Source organism: Lontra canadensis, unplaced genomic scaffold (assembly GCF_010015895.1).
Source record: "Lontra canadensis isolate GAN:19392208 unplaced genomic scaffold, GSC_riverotter_1.0 scaffold1, whole genome shotgun sequence".
NCBI lineage: Eukaryota > Metazoa > Chordata > Mammalia > Carnivora > Mustelidae > Lontra > Lontra canadensis.
In genome coordinates this window covers 64,302,247-64,320,183 of record NW_022630995.1, presented here as the reverse complement: position 1 = coordinate 64,320,183, position 17,937 = coordinate 64,302,247, and the positions used below count along the sequence as shown (strand labels likewise).

Sequence of the window (17,937 nt, the reverse complement as noted above, 5' to 3'; positions counted from 1 at the left end):
CCTCACGGTCATGCGAGGACAGGGTGGCCGTCTGCCAGCCAGGAGCAGTGCTCCCAATGGAAACCAAGCCCACCCCACTTTGGTCTGGGACTTGCAGCCTCCAGAACAGTAAGAAATACGTGTCTGGCATGTTGCTATGCAGCAGGAGCAGCCCAAGATGCCGCAGAAAGATGCTCTGGCGTGAGAGGAAGCCACAGTGATGTTCTCACTGATGTCCCCAGAGAGCCGCTGAGTCCCCATTCTGTACAGATGCCAAGTGGGACATGTCCCTCCCGGTGGGACATATCTCTCCCGATGGGCCTGGGAGGCTAGCCAAGCTCATGCCCCCATCTGACGGTCTTAGATGGGGCTCTTGGCATCTGTGCCTTCCCTTCCGTACATCACTGTCACCTGCTTTGCGTGTCCCCCCAACCTCGGTCTATGGAGAACAGAGCCCCGAATCATCGGGACCCGACAGCTCACAGTCTGAGTCTCCTGGACATATCGTCTCTCTTGAGAAGCAGCGAAGCCCGACATGGTGCATCCCGTGAGTGGACGCAGCCAGCAGGGCCTTGGGACACGTGTCTGGGTGCCCGTGTGTGTCCTGTGAACAGAACGCACACTCCCTGCAAACCAGGGGGAATTTGGCTAATGGCCAGGTCATGGCAGGTCACAAAGGAGATGCCTCTTCTCCCTTCACTAACTGGCCCATGGGCCCCTGGACACACAGAGTTACCCCCACCCACCATGGCCCTGCTTTGGATGGGGCTGTCCTGCTGGGGACTCTGGAAGAGGGGTGGCCCAGAGGTGAGGCCCAGCCACGGGGTACTTATTATCTCTGCTGCGGTAGCCATGCTGTCCCAGCAGCTGCCCATGAGCTGGTTGGACTGCATGGGGACCCGCTCTGGCCAAGACGAGTCCAGGCTGGGTCTGGGCCCAGAGCAGACATTGCGACCCTGTCCTCTGCTCCTTTCTGACCCTCTACCCTCAAGTTCTCCAGGGTGAGGAATGCCAGCGTGTACCCTCAGCCAAGGGCAGGCCCTGGGATGGTGTCTCAGACCTACAGCCAGCCTGCTCCAGGCACATCAAGGGGAGTAGCGTCCCTTCCTCACCCTGTGAGGGAGTGCTGGGGGGGAGCACAGGGAGAGACAGCCATGTTGCCATTGGGCCTCTCCTGATGGCATCCTTCGCATCTTTAGCTCCTCTAGGTGGAGATTACTCTCTGAATGCTGCTGTGGGGAGAGGGCTCCCCAAGGAGAGGCTTGACCTCACCCCAGCCCTCACCTGCCTGACCCAGCTGATTGCTGACAGGGACCCCTTGCTTTCCTCCTCTCTCCTCACTGGACCCCCACCCCAGACACACCTTCCTCCTGCCATGTCTCAGTGCCCAAGGCCCCTCCCCTACCAAGACGGACAGGCAGCCTCTGTGTTGGTGGCAGTCATTTGCACTTTAGTATGAATTACAGACCCGAGGATGTTTCCTGAGGCAGCGTAAGGTTTAAGCCTGGCCTCTCACCTGTTAAGGAGCAGGCAGGTATGGAGGGTCAAGGGGAGATGGTGTTGCCGGGACCCCTTCGCTGGGTAGGTGCTGCTTACTGACCAGCGACCTCCTTCCACCATGGTGGGAGGGGACAGGACCAGAGGGATAGGGCTGTCGGAGCAGAGCCTCAGGTCAGGGCCAGCTTCCCATCCACTCGTGGTGCCCCAGAGGCAGCTCTTTATCTGGCCCTAGTCCCGGGGCCATGCACTATACTGGGTGGTTGTGGTCAAGGCTCAGACAGCCCACAGAGATGCGCTGCACACATGAGAACCCACACAGGGCTCACTCATCATCCTTAACATGCCCTTGTATGCAGACCGGAGCGGGCTTTGCTTCTGGCCTCCTTGAGAGGACTTGGCAGGAGCCGACCCAAGGCAAAGCTGGGATGATTGAAGAGCAGAATGAGTAATAGGACACTGGACTGTCACCCAGCCAGTGAGATGAGGGCCCACAAGTCCACACTGACATAGATAAGTGAGCAAATGAATAAATGAAGGAGAAGGGACAAATGTCCCAAGCAAGGGAGCTCCCAATGACTTATGGGGACACGCCACCCTCAAGGAGGGCACCCCCAGTCCCTAGGCGTGCGCGGGTCATGGTGACCTCCCCACTAAGGGCACGGCGTGGGAGTGCTGGGAGGGGGACTGGAGGCGGGGAAGCCTGGCAAAGCCCACCTCGGCCAGGGGGTCAAGGTCAACATTGCAGTGACCGGTCACGTCGATGGCAGGTGCCCTTGACCTGATGGGATGGGCGGGCACTGTGCCCCCGGGGTCTTCCTCCCAAGAACCCACGATCCCCCACTGATCACGAGAAATAACCAGACCAGTCCTCACGGAGGGACGCCCCACGGACCACCTGCCAGGACTCCTCACGAAAATCATCGCAAACCAGGGGCGTCTGAGAAATCGTTGCGGCCCAGAGGAGCTTGGGGAGATGGGACGGCTGCATGTCACGTGATGTCCCAGACAGGATCCTGGGACAGGGGAGGGGACGTGAAGCCTGAATGAAGGGGGCCTTCAGCCAACACCAAGGCAGTGACGCCCGCAGTGACGTGAGCTGTTACCCCGCGGAGAGACAGGCAGCAGAGGCCACTCGGACTGCCTGGAACCCCTGCAGCATAGACCACTTGCTTCCACTGTGTGAAGAAGCCCCCCCCCCCACCAGTAGATGATAGGATCAGACCTCCTTCCTGAGCTGCTCCAGAGGCCATGAGAGCCTGGTCCGCAGGGTCCTCTCTTTTTAAAGTCCAGCTGGGCCCTCCTTGGGCTTCCCTGCATCCGTGGCCACATCTGTGGCTTGGGGTTTTACTGCTGAGGCCCAGGAAGGACCTGGCCCTGGGCACCCCCCTCCCACCCCAGCCCTGTGCCTCCTGCAGAAGGGACCCAGGGATCCATGAGTCCTGCGGGGATGCTGTGGGCATTTCCGGGAGCTTCCGGGAGCTTCCGGGAGCTGATGTGGGCAAAGCACCCGCGGGGGACCCTGGACGGGGTGGGGTTGGGGGCTGTGGGGCAGGGGCTTGATGTTAGCTGTGTGTTTTATTACAATGAGGTAACCCAGTGAGTCCAGACAGGGGAATGGCCAGCAGTGGCCTGGGTTTCCCAGGGAGGCTTTGCACTGGGCCATGACCCCAGAAGGGTTGTGACAAGTCGGGGGCATTGCAAGGGGATTCTCGTGGGGGTGGGGAGGGAAGCTGGGAGGAAGGGATGCCAGGAGAGACGTCTCAGCCTAGGACCAGGCCCGGCAGACTTTGGTGATCTCTGTACCGCTGGGTGGCAGGTGTGGGTGGGTGTCATGGGCCACTGCTTCTGGGTCTGTGTCCCCAGCTGCCCCTGGGTCTCAGGCCCCGTGAGGACCTGCACTGGGGGTGCTCCTCCACAGAGGCTGATGCTTGGGCTGTAGGAGGACACAGCACTCTAGGCTTGGGGACTGGGGGCCAGGAGCCCTGCCATGTATCCCATCCTGCAGCCGTGTGGGTGGGAGCTGGGTTCATGAGGGTACGTGACTTCTAGGCAGAAGGAAGTGAGCCATTCGAAGCCTCCTGCATTCACCAGGCCGTGCCTGGGGCACACCCGGCTTCGTGCCGACCCCCAGAGTGGGCTGTCCTCTGCTGTCCCGGAGCCTGTGCAAAGAGATTGTTTAAACTTCTGCCATGTTTCTCCACCCTGGAGCGTGGATCCCGTCCCAGCCACCATTGCCAGAAATAATCAGTGATCTGCGGTTCCCCTTACATGCACATGGGGATGGTTTCCTTCAGGCGCTCAGACATGGCCTGAAGGCTCCTGCCCCTCAGGGAACTGCAGGACGAGCCTGGACCAGTGTGGGGTTCTGGAAGGGTTGACACTGCAGGGAGGCTGTGGCTCAGAGGAAGGCAGGGTTCACGCAGCGATGCAGGGCTGGGAATTCCATCAGCATTCACGGGCAGAATTGGCGCCCAGCGCAGGAAGATGGATGCTCCGAGCTGTGGTCAGCAGCCCCGTTTGTGGTCTCAGCCCGATTTGGGCTGCGGATGGGGGCTTGCTCAGGCTGGGTGCCCTCCTCTGCCCCTATGTGCCCTCCTGGGTTCCCGGTGCACCCGACACAGGCAAGAGCGCACTCTGAGCACACGTCTAGCCCCAAGGGAGGGCTGTTTCCTTGCCGGGTCAGTTCAGGGCCCTGCCGCTTGGAACAGCTGCAGCTCACAGGGGCTCCTTCCAAGCCAGGAGGGCCCCCCCTTTGACAGACTATGATCCAAGGTAGCAGAGGGTTTCCTGAGGCTGAGGGGAGAGGAAATGAGGCGTGCCTCAGGAGTGTCTTGCTAAAATGAATCGTAAACCTCGTCATCCAAAGTGTTTGATGCCCATTGCGTTCTGTCTATCATGTCGTTCCTTAAATAGGTATGTGTAGGGCATGGGGCGGGGAGGTCACCCGGGGAGACTACTAAATTTGTGACTTGATAATCCAACCTTGTTCAGAAACAGGAATTGCAAATCCAGATGGGATGAGAAATTGGAGCCAGAATCGGAGAATTCCTTTCATTGAATTTGCCAAAAGTAGCTCTATTTAGGAGCCTAGCAGCTAATGAATACCAACTTGCTCTTATTCTCTAGCTGGTAAAATTTTAGTCAGTGGCCCTTAGGGACTGATTTTGTAATCCTATTCTGAATGACTGATTTGCGGATCCTCCAAGAAAGTGGCATCTTTTTTACGCAAGGATACTGAGGGAGGGAGGCTTTTGTTTTTGGTGAATTTGCCATTTGCTGGATTCAAGCCCCAGTCGGGGCTGAACGGCAGACCAGCTGTGCACCCCGAGGAGAGTGGAGGTCAGCCCAGAGCCCAGCCGACCTTCCCGTGAACTGGCAACCACAGGACCTTTGCTCTTGGAGCCACTAGTGCTTGCAAATGGGGCCATTTGAAAGGGTCCACTCGAGGTTGGATTAACAAGCCATGGGGTCCAGTCTGGAAGTGTCGGCAGGGGGCCACTCCCTTCCCTGGGTAGAGTGTCTGTGGGGCTCCACCAGCCGGGGAAGACGGGTTTCCTGGGAATCAGCATTCCTACTTGACCTACTTTCCTTTGCCTTCCCCTTCCTCCCTTCTGCCTGTCTTTGCTCTTCCATCTGGAGGCAGTGAAAGTGGTCGGAGCACCCCCAGCCTCTCGGTGCTCTCAGACAGCAAGCCTCCCCCCTGCACCTACCAGCAGGCGCCTCGCCATTTCCACGTCCCAGGTAGGTACCCAGCATGCGTGGTTGGGCTTGCCACGCAGAGCACCCGATTGTACAGAATTGCTATGACTCCCAACACTGTCGACCACCCCCTCCCCCAATTCTGAGGGTTTGCACGTCCCCCCACTGGCGTGTGTTGGAGTTTACCCCAAAGCCACACAAACACCAGGGAGCCACTTTGGCCCTCCTGGGAATGTGCTGCAGAGAAGGCTCTGTCTGACCGGCTGCCCGCTCCAGCCGCTTCCCTCCCCGCTCCCCTTGAATTAGGTTCTGGCTTTCGGCTGGGGCTGGGGCACGCTTGGTCTGAGGTGTGGGTCCCAGGAGTCAGTCAGTCCCTGTGAGCCTCTCTGGCCGTGTGGAATCTGGTGGCTGACGGCTGCTTTGGAGAAGCAGCGGAATGGAAACCAGTGTGCTCGCTCACCCCGCTCTTCTCCTCTTCTCTCTCTTCTTTCCCAGACACTGGCGTAAAAGATAACATCTATAGGAAACCCCCTATCTACAAACAGCATGGTACAGTCGGATTTCCTCTGCTGCTGTGTTCCCTGCATGCCTTTTGCCACCCCTTTGCTTCTGGATGCTTCCTTTCTCTGTGTTCTGAGCGGGGATGGGGAGGCACCGCGGGTAGCCTGAGTAGGAAGGACAGGTTGGCAAGTGGGCTCCCTGGAGCCTCTGCGTCAGAGACCGCAGCGGGCAACTCTGAGTCTGGACCGTTCCATGTGCTCTGAAGCCGAGGCGAGCACACGGCCGCGGGCTTGGGGTGGGAGTTCCTCAGCGACAGCAGGTTCCCAGGGTTTCCGTAATGCCCCTTGGAGGGAGGCAGCCAGGCTGACATCAGCCGAGGTGCTGGGGGACAAGGCTTCCTGGACCCCAACGCAACCCAGCTAGGATTTTGGAAAACAGAACAAGCCAGGTGTAGTCATTCATTCCCGGGTTTTAGGACTTTCTCAGGAGGGAGTGAATAGCGAGCCAGCAGTCAGAGAGTTTTGTCGCATCAGCAGGTATGGGCTGGACAGGTCTGGCGGTGAGGGGATATCTCAGCCCCTGGTTTCCCTCTCCAAGGTGACTGCCCACCTCCGCTTAGCCCTATCATCCTGGGACAGGGGCTCGGGTGGCAGGTGGCTGGAACTGTGGAGCAGGAGCCAGAAGGATCCGGGTCTCCCTCTGTTTCTTAATGGAATTTCTGGGTGATTTGGGGCATGGGGCTTCATCATCCTGAGCCTCTGATTCCTTTTCTGCAAAATGGGACCAACCCATCTACCCTGCCCTCTTCACAGGCTGGTTATGGACCAAATGAAATAATGAACGTGGAAATAGGCTCTAATCTGTGAAGTGCTGTGCATATGATGGGGGCATGGGAAGAGGGATTCCTGTATTTAAAAGAAAACAGCCAAGTCCCCCGTCCACAACTGCACCACTATTACGTGCAATCCTATAAAAGCATGCTTTCTGTGACTTACTGATCCATCAGTTGTCTGATTATACAAATAGGATTTCTGGTTTTTCCTTGAGGGCAGTAGGCCCTGTGCCTTGTGCATTTCTTCCTCATCCCAGGAAAGAAAGGAATGGATTAAACTCTTGGGTTCCCAGAAGGCAGTGACCTTTACCATTCCTGCTCACCTGGGGAAGCTTGGAGCTCAGATGTTCTGGAGGGATCAGAGAGGGGTGGGCTGGTGAGACCCTAGGGCCCTTAGAGGTTGTCCAGACTGGCCCCTTGTTGTGACAAGTGGGGAGACCGAGGCCCAGCTGAAGGAAGGAGCAGCCGCATTGAAGGCTGTCTTACCATCATGGTGGCCGTGTTCATACCTGCGTGGGAAGGTGTGTGTCCTGTGCTTGTCATAGTGGCGTTGGCTGACTTGGCCTTCTATTAACCTCATAGAATTCACACATGTTGTATAGGAGGGGCCATCCTCTCAGGAAGCAGAGGAAGCAGTAAATCAGATCATGAAATTGCTCGACAGCCTCCGAACTGGCCAGCTCTAAGACAACGAGCTTCCAGCCCCAAGTTCTTTGACTAACTAAATCGTCCCCTGGAGAGACATTTTATTTTACGTTATCAGCGTGGATCCTTGTGTTGTTCTTTTAACCTGGATACGGAGGCCTGTCCCATCCAAAGGCAAGGGAATTCCTGCATGACTGAATGCTGAGCAACAACCCAAGCCCATTTATCATTTCAGAAATCCGGTGTCCTGATTCTTTTAGCAAATATACTTTCCAGAGGGCCAGCTCTCCACCCAGCATCCGGCCACATCCCGGGGGGTAAACGCGACCACAACCCGTCCCATCAGGAATGGGAATGGGCTGTGCCACGGGCTCGGCACGTGTGTGTACTGTCCAATCCCGGGTGTCCTCAGGGAACGTTCCAGAAATAACGTTTGTGTTAGGATGTCTCTGTCCCCTGATATATTTGAGATGTTTTGATTTTACAAGATTTCCCCCATTCCAGGCAGAACACATCCTGTCAGAAGTGTGTATGTGTGTGCACACGCACGTGTGAGCATGCATGTGCAAGCATGTGTGTGTTGTGAGATCGTGCATGTGTAAGTGTGTGTATAAGATCATGTGTGCGCACTGTGTGAGAACATGCATGAGTGTGAGCGTGTATGAAATCGTGTATGTGAGCATGTGAGATCATGTGTATGCGTGTGAGATAACGCATGTGTATGAGATCATGCATGTGTGAGTGTGAGTCTGTGTGAGAGCATGGGTGGGGGGAGCATGCTTGTGAGCATGTGTGTGAGCACATGTGCATGTGCATGAGTGTGTGAGCATGTGTTTCTGAGCATGTGTGTGAGCACGCGTGTGAGCATGTGTGGGTGCGTGTAAGCACGTGTGAGCATTGTGTGCGTGCGTGTGTGAGCATGTGTGTGAGGGTGAGCATGTGTGTGAGCATGCATGTGCTTGTGCGCACACACACACACACAGCAAAGTCACCACCCTGTTGTCTCTCGGGGAGGGACTCCAGAAACGTTTACGCTGATGTCCACCTGTCTCGAGATCGTGTGGGTGAAGATGTCGCATCACTGAACCATTAACTAATTGAAGATAATATGTCCAACCCGTTTAAAAAGCATAGTATCTAATTAATTCATTTATTTTCCAAAGCCCCTTCTCCAACTCACACACAGTTCTTAATCGGCATCACTCTTTTCTGGTGCCTGCATCCCGTTCCTGTGCTGGGGACATGAGCTCCAGCGGTGACGTGGCCCGGCCTCGTGGTGGGGCACTGGTGTGGAGGACAAGGGGGTCCTCACCTGAGCAGCTGCTGCAAGGACACCCCTATTCTGTGCAGGCGCTCGACAGCTGCCAGCATGTCCCCTGCCAGCCCGCTCTGGGTTCGGTACCCCTGCGGATGAGGAGCCCAAGGCTGGGCCTGAGAAGTGGCCGCTCTGGGCTCCACTGGGGCTCGTCCACCCGACCCCCAGCCCCTGACCTTCTGCTCTCACTGTACAGCATTTAGGGCCCAACAGTATGCCTTGTACTATATTAGTTCCAGTCTGCTTATTTATGATTTAATGCCTTTTTGAAAAAGTAGTAAGAAAAAAAAGGAATAAAGGAAGCAAGAGGAAGTGAATAGAAAATTGAAAATGGTGAGGGGCAGGAGAGGACAGGAGCGGAAGCGCCCTTTCCTGCATAGTCAGGGGCAGACATGGGATAGGCAGGGAGCGGCGGGACGCAGAGTGCACATGGAACTGGGGTATGGTGGTGATTCCGAGCTGTCTGCAGGCGCTCACGGTGAGGGCCCCCTGACGTTGGTGTAGCAGGTGCGGCTCCCGCCACGGCCGCTCCCCGTCTCCTCCCTGAGAGTGGGTTCGAGGCTGCCTTGCCGTCAGGTTTTGTCAGAGTTGGCGGAGGCCCCACTGATGTGGGAGCGCAGAGCAGGAACATGCCAGTAGTAGGTCCCCTCAAGAGAGGGATGCTATGCTAGGTTCAGACTGCTCAAAAGGGATTCCAGGGAAAACCAGAGCCCCTCCCCCCATACCAGCCAGAAAGCTGTGTCCGGTTGCAGGGACAGGGCTAATGCTGTGTCATTGGTAAGCAAAAGGCAGCTTAGCAGCAACAGCCGTGTCAGTGGATGCCAAGGCCCTGGAGACCGTAGAGGGCAGCTCAGCCCTGCACCTGCATCTGCCTTCTAGTGTAGGGGTGCGCTCTCCGTCCTCCCGTGCAAATTCATCAGTACGTGCTCCCTCATGTAAGACGGGAAGCAACCACCTCTCACCGGACTCTCTGGGATTCCTCCGTGGCGGGGTATAGTCTCATCTTGGTTTTGGGTCCTGTCTTGGGACGGGAGGAAAGGGGAAGGCAAGTGGGTTGTGGGTCCAGAAAGAACATCAGAGGCCAGGCAGTCTCCTGGGGACTCCCCCAAAAGAGGTCCCCCAGGGGTCTCCCTGAAGGGCTCCTCGTGGCAAACACATTCCAGGCTCAGAGGCACAGCCTTGTTTGCTGGAACAGACATACTCAGGCCAGTTTCCTGGGTCGTCGTAAATCGATCTGTCTTCTCTCAACTCTCTGAAATGCCAGGCTGCCAGCTCGCCTCAAGGCTATTCTCTGTTCATTCCTCGTTTTTCAGACCTGGGTCCTCCAGTGTGTTACAGCATCTACAGGCATTACCCCGCGGGAGCCTCGCAACTCAGAGTGGGGTCGGGTGGTGGGCGTCATTTGCCCATTTTACAGATCAGGAAACTGAGGCTCAGAGCTGTTCAGGAGGCAGGCTGCAAATAATACCAAGTGCCGAATGCCTGTATTTTCCTGCCCCTGCTCCCACGTCTGGGCATCTGTCACGTGTGCCATGGGCTGGCATGTTTGGCATTTGGAGAGCCCTTGGTGATTGGGGGAAAAACATTTGCAGAAGAAACATGCTCAATCCTGGTGGGATAGCTTCCTCATCAGGTGGGGTGGGGGCCATTTTTTGAGCCCCGAGGTCTCTCTGCCACCGTAAGTGTCTGACCCAACTGGTCACCCACAGCTGTGTGAAGTGCTCGAACCTAAGGTGGCCTCTGGGCCTTGTGACCCAGAGGGCTGGGATTTCATATTCCAAAGAGCCCTTTGTTGTCTTCATATTTGTAAATTAGCTCCACTGTAGTGGTCCATTTGGGGGCCACTGAGGGCTCCTCAGGGGTGCACCCACTGACTCCCACCAGCACTCCGAGCCTGAGAGGCTCCTCTGGGTTGGACAGTGGCTGTGCTCTGCAGCTCCAAGTCCCCGCTGGCCTGATCATCCCCAGAGCTTGCTGGGCAGTCGCCTAGGGTCACAGTGAACGTAGAGCCAGATGCTCAGGGCTCTGCTGCCTGGCGACCACCATTGTCTGTGCGACAGGTGAGCCTTGGGCAGTGGGCATGCATCCGTCCTGCCCGTGCCTCTGTCCATCACGACACCCCTTGCGCAGGCCCCCTGTAATTCTGCCTCTGCCCATGGAGAGAGCAGGGTTTTTATTTTTGCACTGGAGAAATCATGGGCTCTCCTGGAAGAAGGAGAAACAGCCATCGGGAGTAACAAAATGTCCATGTATCCAGAACGCTCTTCAACTGTGACCTTATCTTGTCAAGGTCCTGTAGCCCAATCCCCAATTTCCAAGCTCTCGGGCCTGATGTCAGTCTTGTCCTTGGTGGTGCACAAGGCAGGGTGTTCCAAAAGGCTCGAAGGTCCAAGCCCTCCGCAGGCTGCAGGTAAGAAGCCCACCCCTGGCATGTCCTTACCGTGGCCTCAGTCTCCGTGGCGGGTGGGGAAGGGGCCTGGGATCTTCCTTCCATTGTTCCATGCATGGGGTCCATGGCTTCTTACGGGAAGTCCTCACATGGGCGCTGAGCGCCATCATATGCCCTTGTGTGATGGGCTTGATCGTACTGGCTTGGGGATAACGTCAGCCCCTCGGGGTGACCACCCCACCCCCGCCACCAAAAAGTATGCCAGTGGAGACTATAAAAGGTGGACTTCTCGGCCCCAGACAGCGTTCTTGGGGGGCATAGCGTGACAAAGTGAGCTTTCGCTCCTTCCAGTCCCTGAGGTCACCTCTGGCTGTGGATCATACCTCCTTTCTGTCTCTTCATGGACTTTCTCAGTGGCAGAGCTCACTGACCTTTCTGTTATGTGGGCAGCAGGCAGTGAGGGGGGCAAACAGGGGCACATTGGAGACAGAGCACCTGGGTTCACAGGTCAGCCTCTGCCAGCCCCCCGTGCATGGCCTTCAGCAAGGCCTGTCATGTCTCTGAGCCTCAGTCTCCCAATCTGAGAACGGGGTGGTGTGGGGATCGGGGCTGCGCCCAGCTGAGCCGGACCCAGAGGGCACTGGGGACCAAGCCCGCCTGATCCTTTGGAGTTCGACTAGGAGAGTAGAGTATATGTTCTTAAAAATCCCAAGCTCCTAAACACATGGTGTGATCTCGGGGCGGGGGGATTGGGGGGGGGGCTGGCGTTTTATGACTGCGTCACTTCGCACACCTGCTCTCGGTTTGAAGACCCGTCCTGAGAGAGGGTGCATGGCCACCGCCTGCGGGGCTCCCGTGGGATGCTTCCCTGGCGCGTCCTGCTCCCTGGCCCTGCAAAAGCTCTTGTCCTGTTGACCTTGGCTTGATTCCTTTCTGTTTCTGAGCACGATGGGAAGCGGGAACCGTGGCGGGCAATGCCCAGGGAGCTGGTGTGTCTCCTTAACGGGCCTCCTCTTCCCTTCCAGCCGCCAGGCGACCGGATGGCGAGGATGGAATCTTTGATCAGGATAACAGGAAGGTAAATTGGGGGGCAAGTCTGGTGGAACACAGCCTTGCCTTTCCCCAGCTGAAAGTTCAGGCTCCCCAGCTTTCATTCTGCTCTGGAGGGGCCCCACGGGGCCCCCACACAGCAGGGACCAGATTTCAGAGGTACCCCCCCCCCCCCGCCCCCCCCCCCCCACTGTCCTCCTTCCACGCCCCTGTAACCCAGTTCTGGCTCTATCACGGAGGCATGTCTGAAAAGAAAGGAGAATTAATCCAAGGGCATTCCGGGGGCATCTGGGGTGCTGGCTTGAGAACAGGCTGGACAGAGTTTCCCAGTAAAGGGTCCGAAGGTCAAGAGTGAGGCCCTGGGGCTGGGAGGCCCTGCTGGGAAAGCAGCTGGAGGCAGGGCAGAGGCATGGGTGTACCTCTGTGGGCGGGGTTTGGCCCCAGAGTCTCCCCATCCTGGCTCCAGGGAGGGCAAGGGCCCCTGTCTTGTCTTAAAGGGAGGGAGGTGTGTGTGGCTCCCCCACGTGCCCCCAGGAGAAGCCCTTTGGGTCCCTGAGCTCCCTGACCCCATTTCCTTGTCTGTAACGGGGTCAGTCCCACTGCCGATGGCCTCAGCATTCACGTGGCTTTTTCCTCCGTCCGCAGAAGACCAGCTGGCTGATTCTCAAGGGGGATGCGGACACTACGACTAACTCTTCAGACCTTCACAGCCAGTCTTTGTCCCACAGTAGCGGGACCGATAGAGACCCTCTCCCGACAACGCAAGGGGACAACTTTTACTCACGTGAGTGGTTCTTCTGAGCAAGGAGCTGTCACGGGGGCATGAGAGGCCTCGCAGCAAGGGGCCCCACAGGTTGGCACCCATCCCCCAGACCTGAGCCTTGATCGTTAAGAAAGCTAAGGAGCAAACCAGGTAGGAGAGCAGACTCCCTTTCTGCGTGAGGTCCCCCTCGACATGGTTAGCTCACATGTCGCCCATGGGCAGGTCTCCTGGAACACTCCAGAGCTGGAGACAGCCCAGAAAGCTGAATGGGGCTCCTGGGGTCTATTGCAAAGGAGGCATCCCAGGCTGCCGGGCTGGAAAGTGGGGGCCCGTTTCCCTCCAGAGCAGATGTAAGCATGGTCTAGGCGGGTGAGTCCAGACTGGGAGTCGACAACAGGCACAGCCTCCCGGCACTCAGCCTGAACAAAGCACTGGGGAATGGGGACACCCTGTCTGCAGGGAGTACGGGACATGTGACCGCTGCCGGACTCTGGGGGTTGGGAGGGCTAAATGAGGAGGGGTTTTCAGATGGACGGCTACGCTTTACATAGGGTCCTAGAATTGTATGCTGGAGGTGAAGGGTACAGCTGGCTGCGGTGTGATGCCCTAAGGAGATCTGGACGGCGTGTCTGGGTCCCAGCGGGTGGTTTCCTTTGGGCACGCGTGAGGCTGAGCTGGGACACGGAGGGCGGATGCGGGTGTGAGGAGGCAGAGCACGGGGGCTGACATGGCTGTGAGATGGGCCCGAGCGCGGATCTGGGCTCACCCCTGACGGGCCGTGGGACCCTGGGCTGTGACCCACCGGTGGACCTCCGTCCCACCTGTCTGCCTGGCCAGGTCAGTAGAGACCAGAGGAGGTGACACGTGTGGGCGCTCTGCCCGGCCCATAGTAGATGCTCAGCAAACAGGCTGTCATTGCCATTCCTATCCTCGTGACTCCAAAGCGTGATCTGTCTTACACACGCAAGTGTTCTATGGGAAGAGGGAAGGGCGGCCCGGGCGCTGCCATTTGTTGAAGAAGAGCTCGAAGCCAAACGAAGGTGCCTTGTTTTGTGTGATCTTTGCGAGCAGACATCGGGAGCCCCATGCCTCTGGCCCCTCTAAGGGTGCGGTGCTCTAGATGGGGGCTCTCCGGGCCGGTGTCCGGGTGGGTGCCACCCCAGGAAGGCCACGTCAGAGCAGTCCCCCAGAGCGACTCGCCCAAGGTTGTGGCGAGCATGTCCTGCCAGGGCAGGTGTGTGGCGGGGGACACGACAGACTGCCCGTCCTACCTGCAGGCAGGTCACAGCGCGGGCCAGCCCAGCAGCGGCCATACGGCCCTGGGATCTTCTCTGCTCCCAGGCACCCAAGACCCTGGGTAATACAGGACTTGATCGTGGGCCTTGCTGCTCCATGGTCTCTTTCCCGATGGCAGTGGCTTTGGAAGGTGGTGGGCTCCTGTTGTGCCAGCCCCCCAGCACCTGCACAGCCCCCTGCACCTGGGGTGTCATCCTGTTACCCATGAGGCCCAGGAGCTCTCAGGAAGTGAGTGTCTGGGGACCTCAGGGTGGACTTTTATGGCTTCCCGTCCTCCCCTTGTGGGGTGATGCTCAGACTCCCACCTCACACTGACCCAGGGATCCCCACTCATGTCCACAGCCCGTCTGCAGGAGGGAGCTACCACGTGATGAGAGCCTGGCCGCCCCCTCTCCCCATGCTGCTGACCTGCCCTGTCCCCATGCACAGTCTCCTCTCCCGCAAGTGCTGGGATCAGGGGCCCCCAGGTCATCCCAGGAGCCCTGTAGGTGGGAGACCCCCCACGAGGCCCCCAGGCTGTGCACACACCGTTTTGACAGACCAGTCACACACCTGCAAGGTCTTGCTTCAGCTCCGTCCCCTTGCCCTCACTGTCATTCCCCTGTCACTGGCAGCACAGCAGCCACGGTTGGGGTCCCAGTGCTTCTCACCCAGGGCACACCGGGCTGGCAGGAAGCACCTTGCCTGTGCTAAAATCCACGCTCTAACCGGGGAGACCCCTCCACAGTACAAATCATGCACGTGTGTGCGTGTGCATGGCCTTCCCCTTCACGGACACTTGCTTAGGGCAATTATGACAGCACTGTTCTCCACTCTCCAAGGCGTTCCGATGCCAGTTCCGCTGGGCGGGGAACCCACCACATATCGCTGCAGCCATGCCTTCACCTCTGCCCTGAAGACCTTGCCTGCTTTCCCGATGGGCATGGGAGCAGCAGCCGACACGCGGGCTGCTGGTCCTGCCTCCATCATGCGTGCCTTGCCATGTGCTCGCCTGCTGAGAACTTGGGGTGGGAAGGACAGCAGCATTCCCCAACGGGGGGCTGCATACCCTCTCTCCTCTTTCCTCAGGGCTCCCTCCCCTCTAGTGAGCCCAGGGACACCAGTTCCATTTGGAAAAAAGCGTCACTGAGCAGGGCGCTTGCACGCGGCAAGGCACGCCCGCACCCGCATCCCCGGGGCCACCCATCTGTCGCGCGCCCCAGGAAGGTAGGACTGCGACTCTCAACACAGTGGACGCTCAGTAAATGTTTGTTGAGTTGAGATGCGCTACATTCAACGGGTATTTACTGAGCCCCCACTCTGTGCCAGACGCTGAGTGGGGCGCCGAGACGATCAGAGCGGCCCCTGCCCCCGGAGAAGCATGCAGGGAGCTGAGCGAGGCAGAGACGCCAACGGGAGCGAGCACCGCGCACCCCCCCCACACACCTCCCCCTGGGGCCTCCGTGGGCCGATGGAGCGGAGACACGGCTCACCCCATTTGAGACCCCATCAGCGCATCTCATCCGGGACTGCGTTCACCCTTCGCTCACACATCCATCTCAACCCCAGACGTTTACTGAGCACCTACTACGTGCCGGACACAGGGCTAGGCAGAGAGGCAGGTGTGAGTGTGGTCCAGTCCCCGCTCCCCAGTGGAGAAGCAGGTGCTTGGGTGGCAGTGACAAGCCAGTGTGACGCCCTTTTTTCTGGCCCACTGCCGCCTCTGCCTCTGAAGAGGGTCTTCCAGAAATACACGTCGTGTTATAGACGACCATTCTCCTCCCTCATCCTACACCTCGTGCCTTATCGGGGCTGAGTGCATAACAGACTGTGTTCCCAACTGGCTTGGTTTCTACACAGGGAATGGCTGACATTGGATTTTTGTTATGCAAAGGGGGTCTTGAGCCCTTCGGGAGGAGCTTCACTGTCCCCAGAAGAACACAAGGGGATGTAGGTCCCCATCCCCTGAAGACAAAGTCCTGGCTGGTGGGGGAACCCCATCCAGAGGACTCAGTGATCCCCTAGAAAGATCCCGGGGCTTCTGAAGATGCAGGCCCTTTCTCAGGCACCAGAACAGGAGAGGAATGGAGGAGGGGCTGGATGGGAAGAGCTCTGCTTTGGAAACTAAGGCAGCCAGATGGTGGTCCCATGGCTTTGGCTTTTGTGTCTCCTTCTATGTGTCCCTCCCATGGAGTCCTGTGTCTGACGGGACATGCTTGTTTTCACCTGCTGCTTGTCACTGCCGGGGGCCTGGCTTGGGGCCAGGCTCAGGGTCGCTGCCACGGCTCCCTCCCAGGGCTTGCTGGGCATGAAGCTTGATCAGAAATGGCCTGTTCCCTGTCATTGCCCTGGAGTGGTGGCAAAATTGTTCCCCCATTTCCTTGTCCACGAGTGAAAGAACGAGACACTGAGATTTGCCATGTGCCGATCTCTGAGATTAGCCTGTGGGCAGCCAGACGTCTGGTGGGTAGGTCTTCCCTGCAGCCTCGAGGGCTAGAATCCACCAATGGCAGGACTGGAGAAGCTGGTCAGTGCCTTCTCCTTCTCGACAGGCAGGACAAGGCCCTACCCTCAGCAGATACTTTCCAAGTGTCTTCAGTGTTATGGCACGCCGTGGGTGTTGGGGATCGTGCCGAGGATGCCGTCCCCTGCCCCATGGGCCTGTGTGCTAGCAGGACGGGGGCTGAGACCAGAACAAAGTTAGGGAGTACGCATCAGTGCCCCACAGGTGAGGTCAGGAGGTGCTGGGGGCAGTTTTCAGTATAGTCGGGTGAGGAAGACTGAACAAGACGTGACGGGGGCATAGGCTCGAACACTGAGTCTGCTCGGGGGAAGCCTGGTGGGCTTGAGGGCCGGCGCAGGGCCCTGTGTGGTAGGGGTGAAGGCGGCGGTGTGCACAGGACTGGGTCGCCTGCGGAAGACTCCAGCCTGGCATCCAAGTGGCGACCTGGCCCCAGAGAGATCTCTGCAGAGCCCTGACCTCGGCTGATGCAGGTTTCAACAGGCCTGAGTAGGAACACGAAAGACCGTGGGGGGCAATTGCCATCAGCCAGGTTGGGGGACAGTGTCCTGGGAGGGTGTCCTAGAGGGGTGTCCAAGGGGAGGTATCTTAAAAGGATGTCCCAACAGGGTGTCCCTGGGAAGAGTGTCCTATGAGGAGGGTGTCCTGAGGGGTTGCTTTGGTAGGGGGTACCCTGGAGGGCTGCTGGGGGAGGTGTCCCCGGGAGATGTTCTAAATAGCACGAATAGCATGTCCAAACATATGCCAAGGCAAGAAGCAGGGTGGCCACTCGGGCAACAGGAAGGCAAGGGGTGGCAGAAGAGGGACTAGCCAGGACCCAGCTGGTCTGTGGACAGGGCTAAGAAGCTGCTCTGTCTGCCGGGAATGGTCAGTGGTGAGTGGGCAAATGAGATGGACTATTTTTCGTATTTAAAACAAAGACAGGCAGCTTCACAGAGGATAGACTGGAGGCTGCTGTGCCAAGCACAAGGGATTTGGGTGTCCCCATAAGCAGCGGGGGGCCTCCTAAGGGATCTGACTGGCAAGACCACATGTGAGCCGTTAGGCATGCGTGGTGGGGACAGAATCAGGAATGACACAGGCCATTTCTGGTTCAGGTAGATGGAGGCACCTTTATTCAGAGGTAAGGAAAGAATAGGGCGGTTCTCTGTGTGGAGTCAGGAGACTGGATGTCCAGGCCAAGCTGTCCAGAGCTGGATGGATGGACGGGGAGCAGAGTCCCTGCAGGTCCTCAACTCCCAGATGCAAGTGGGTAACCTTTGAACCCGGGACTTTCTTCCTGATAAACATGATCCTGAGCTTGTGTTACTTTCTGCAAAGTGAGGCCCAAAGAAGGTGCGATTCTCCGGGTCCATTCCCAGCTCACTCTTAGTCCTCTTCTCCCCCATTTCCTGTCTCCGCCAAATGCTGCAAGAGAGGGGAGATCAAGAGTGAGCAGGTGGGTGAGGTGCTGTGTTGTGTTGGGGCA

The 17,937-nt window shown here is 57.9% G+C and overlaps 1 protein-coding gene across 10 annotated transcripts in view; it reads left to right on the top strand.

Moving 5' to 3' along the window:
- The window catches only part of ABLIM2 (actin binding LIM protein family member 2), a 134,009-nt gene that overhangs the window by 92,323 nt on the left and 23,749 nt on the right, over positions 1-17,937 (top strand). For 4 of the 10 annotated variants that reach the window (XM_032855669.1, XM_032855650.1, XM_032855660.1 and 1 more), the window contains 2 exons: positions 11,886-11,938; positions 12,556-12,694. In XM_032855669.1, coding sequence (XP_032711560.1) covers positions 11,886-11,938; positions 12,556-12,694 — 192 coding nt within the window. Of the gene's footprint in view, positions 1-5,118; positions 5,221-5,673; positions 5,728-10,761; positions 10,882-11,885; positions 11,939-12,555; positions 12,695-17,937 lie in introns of all 10 variants that reach the window. The other 6 variants (XM_032855603.1, XM_032855584.1, XM_032855594.1 and 3 more) reach the window with 2 other exon arrangements.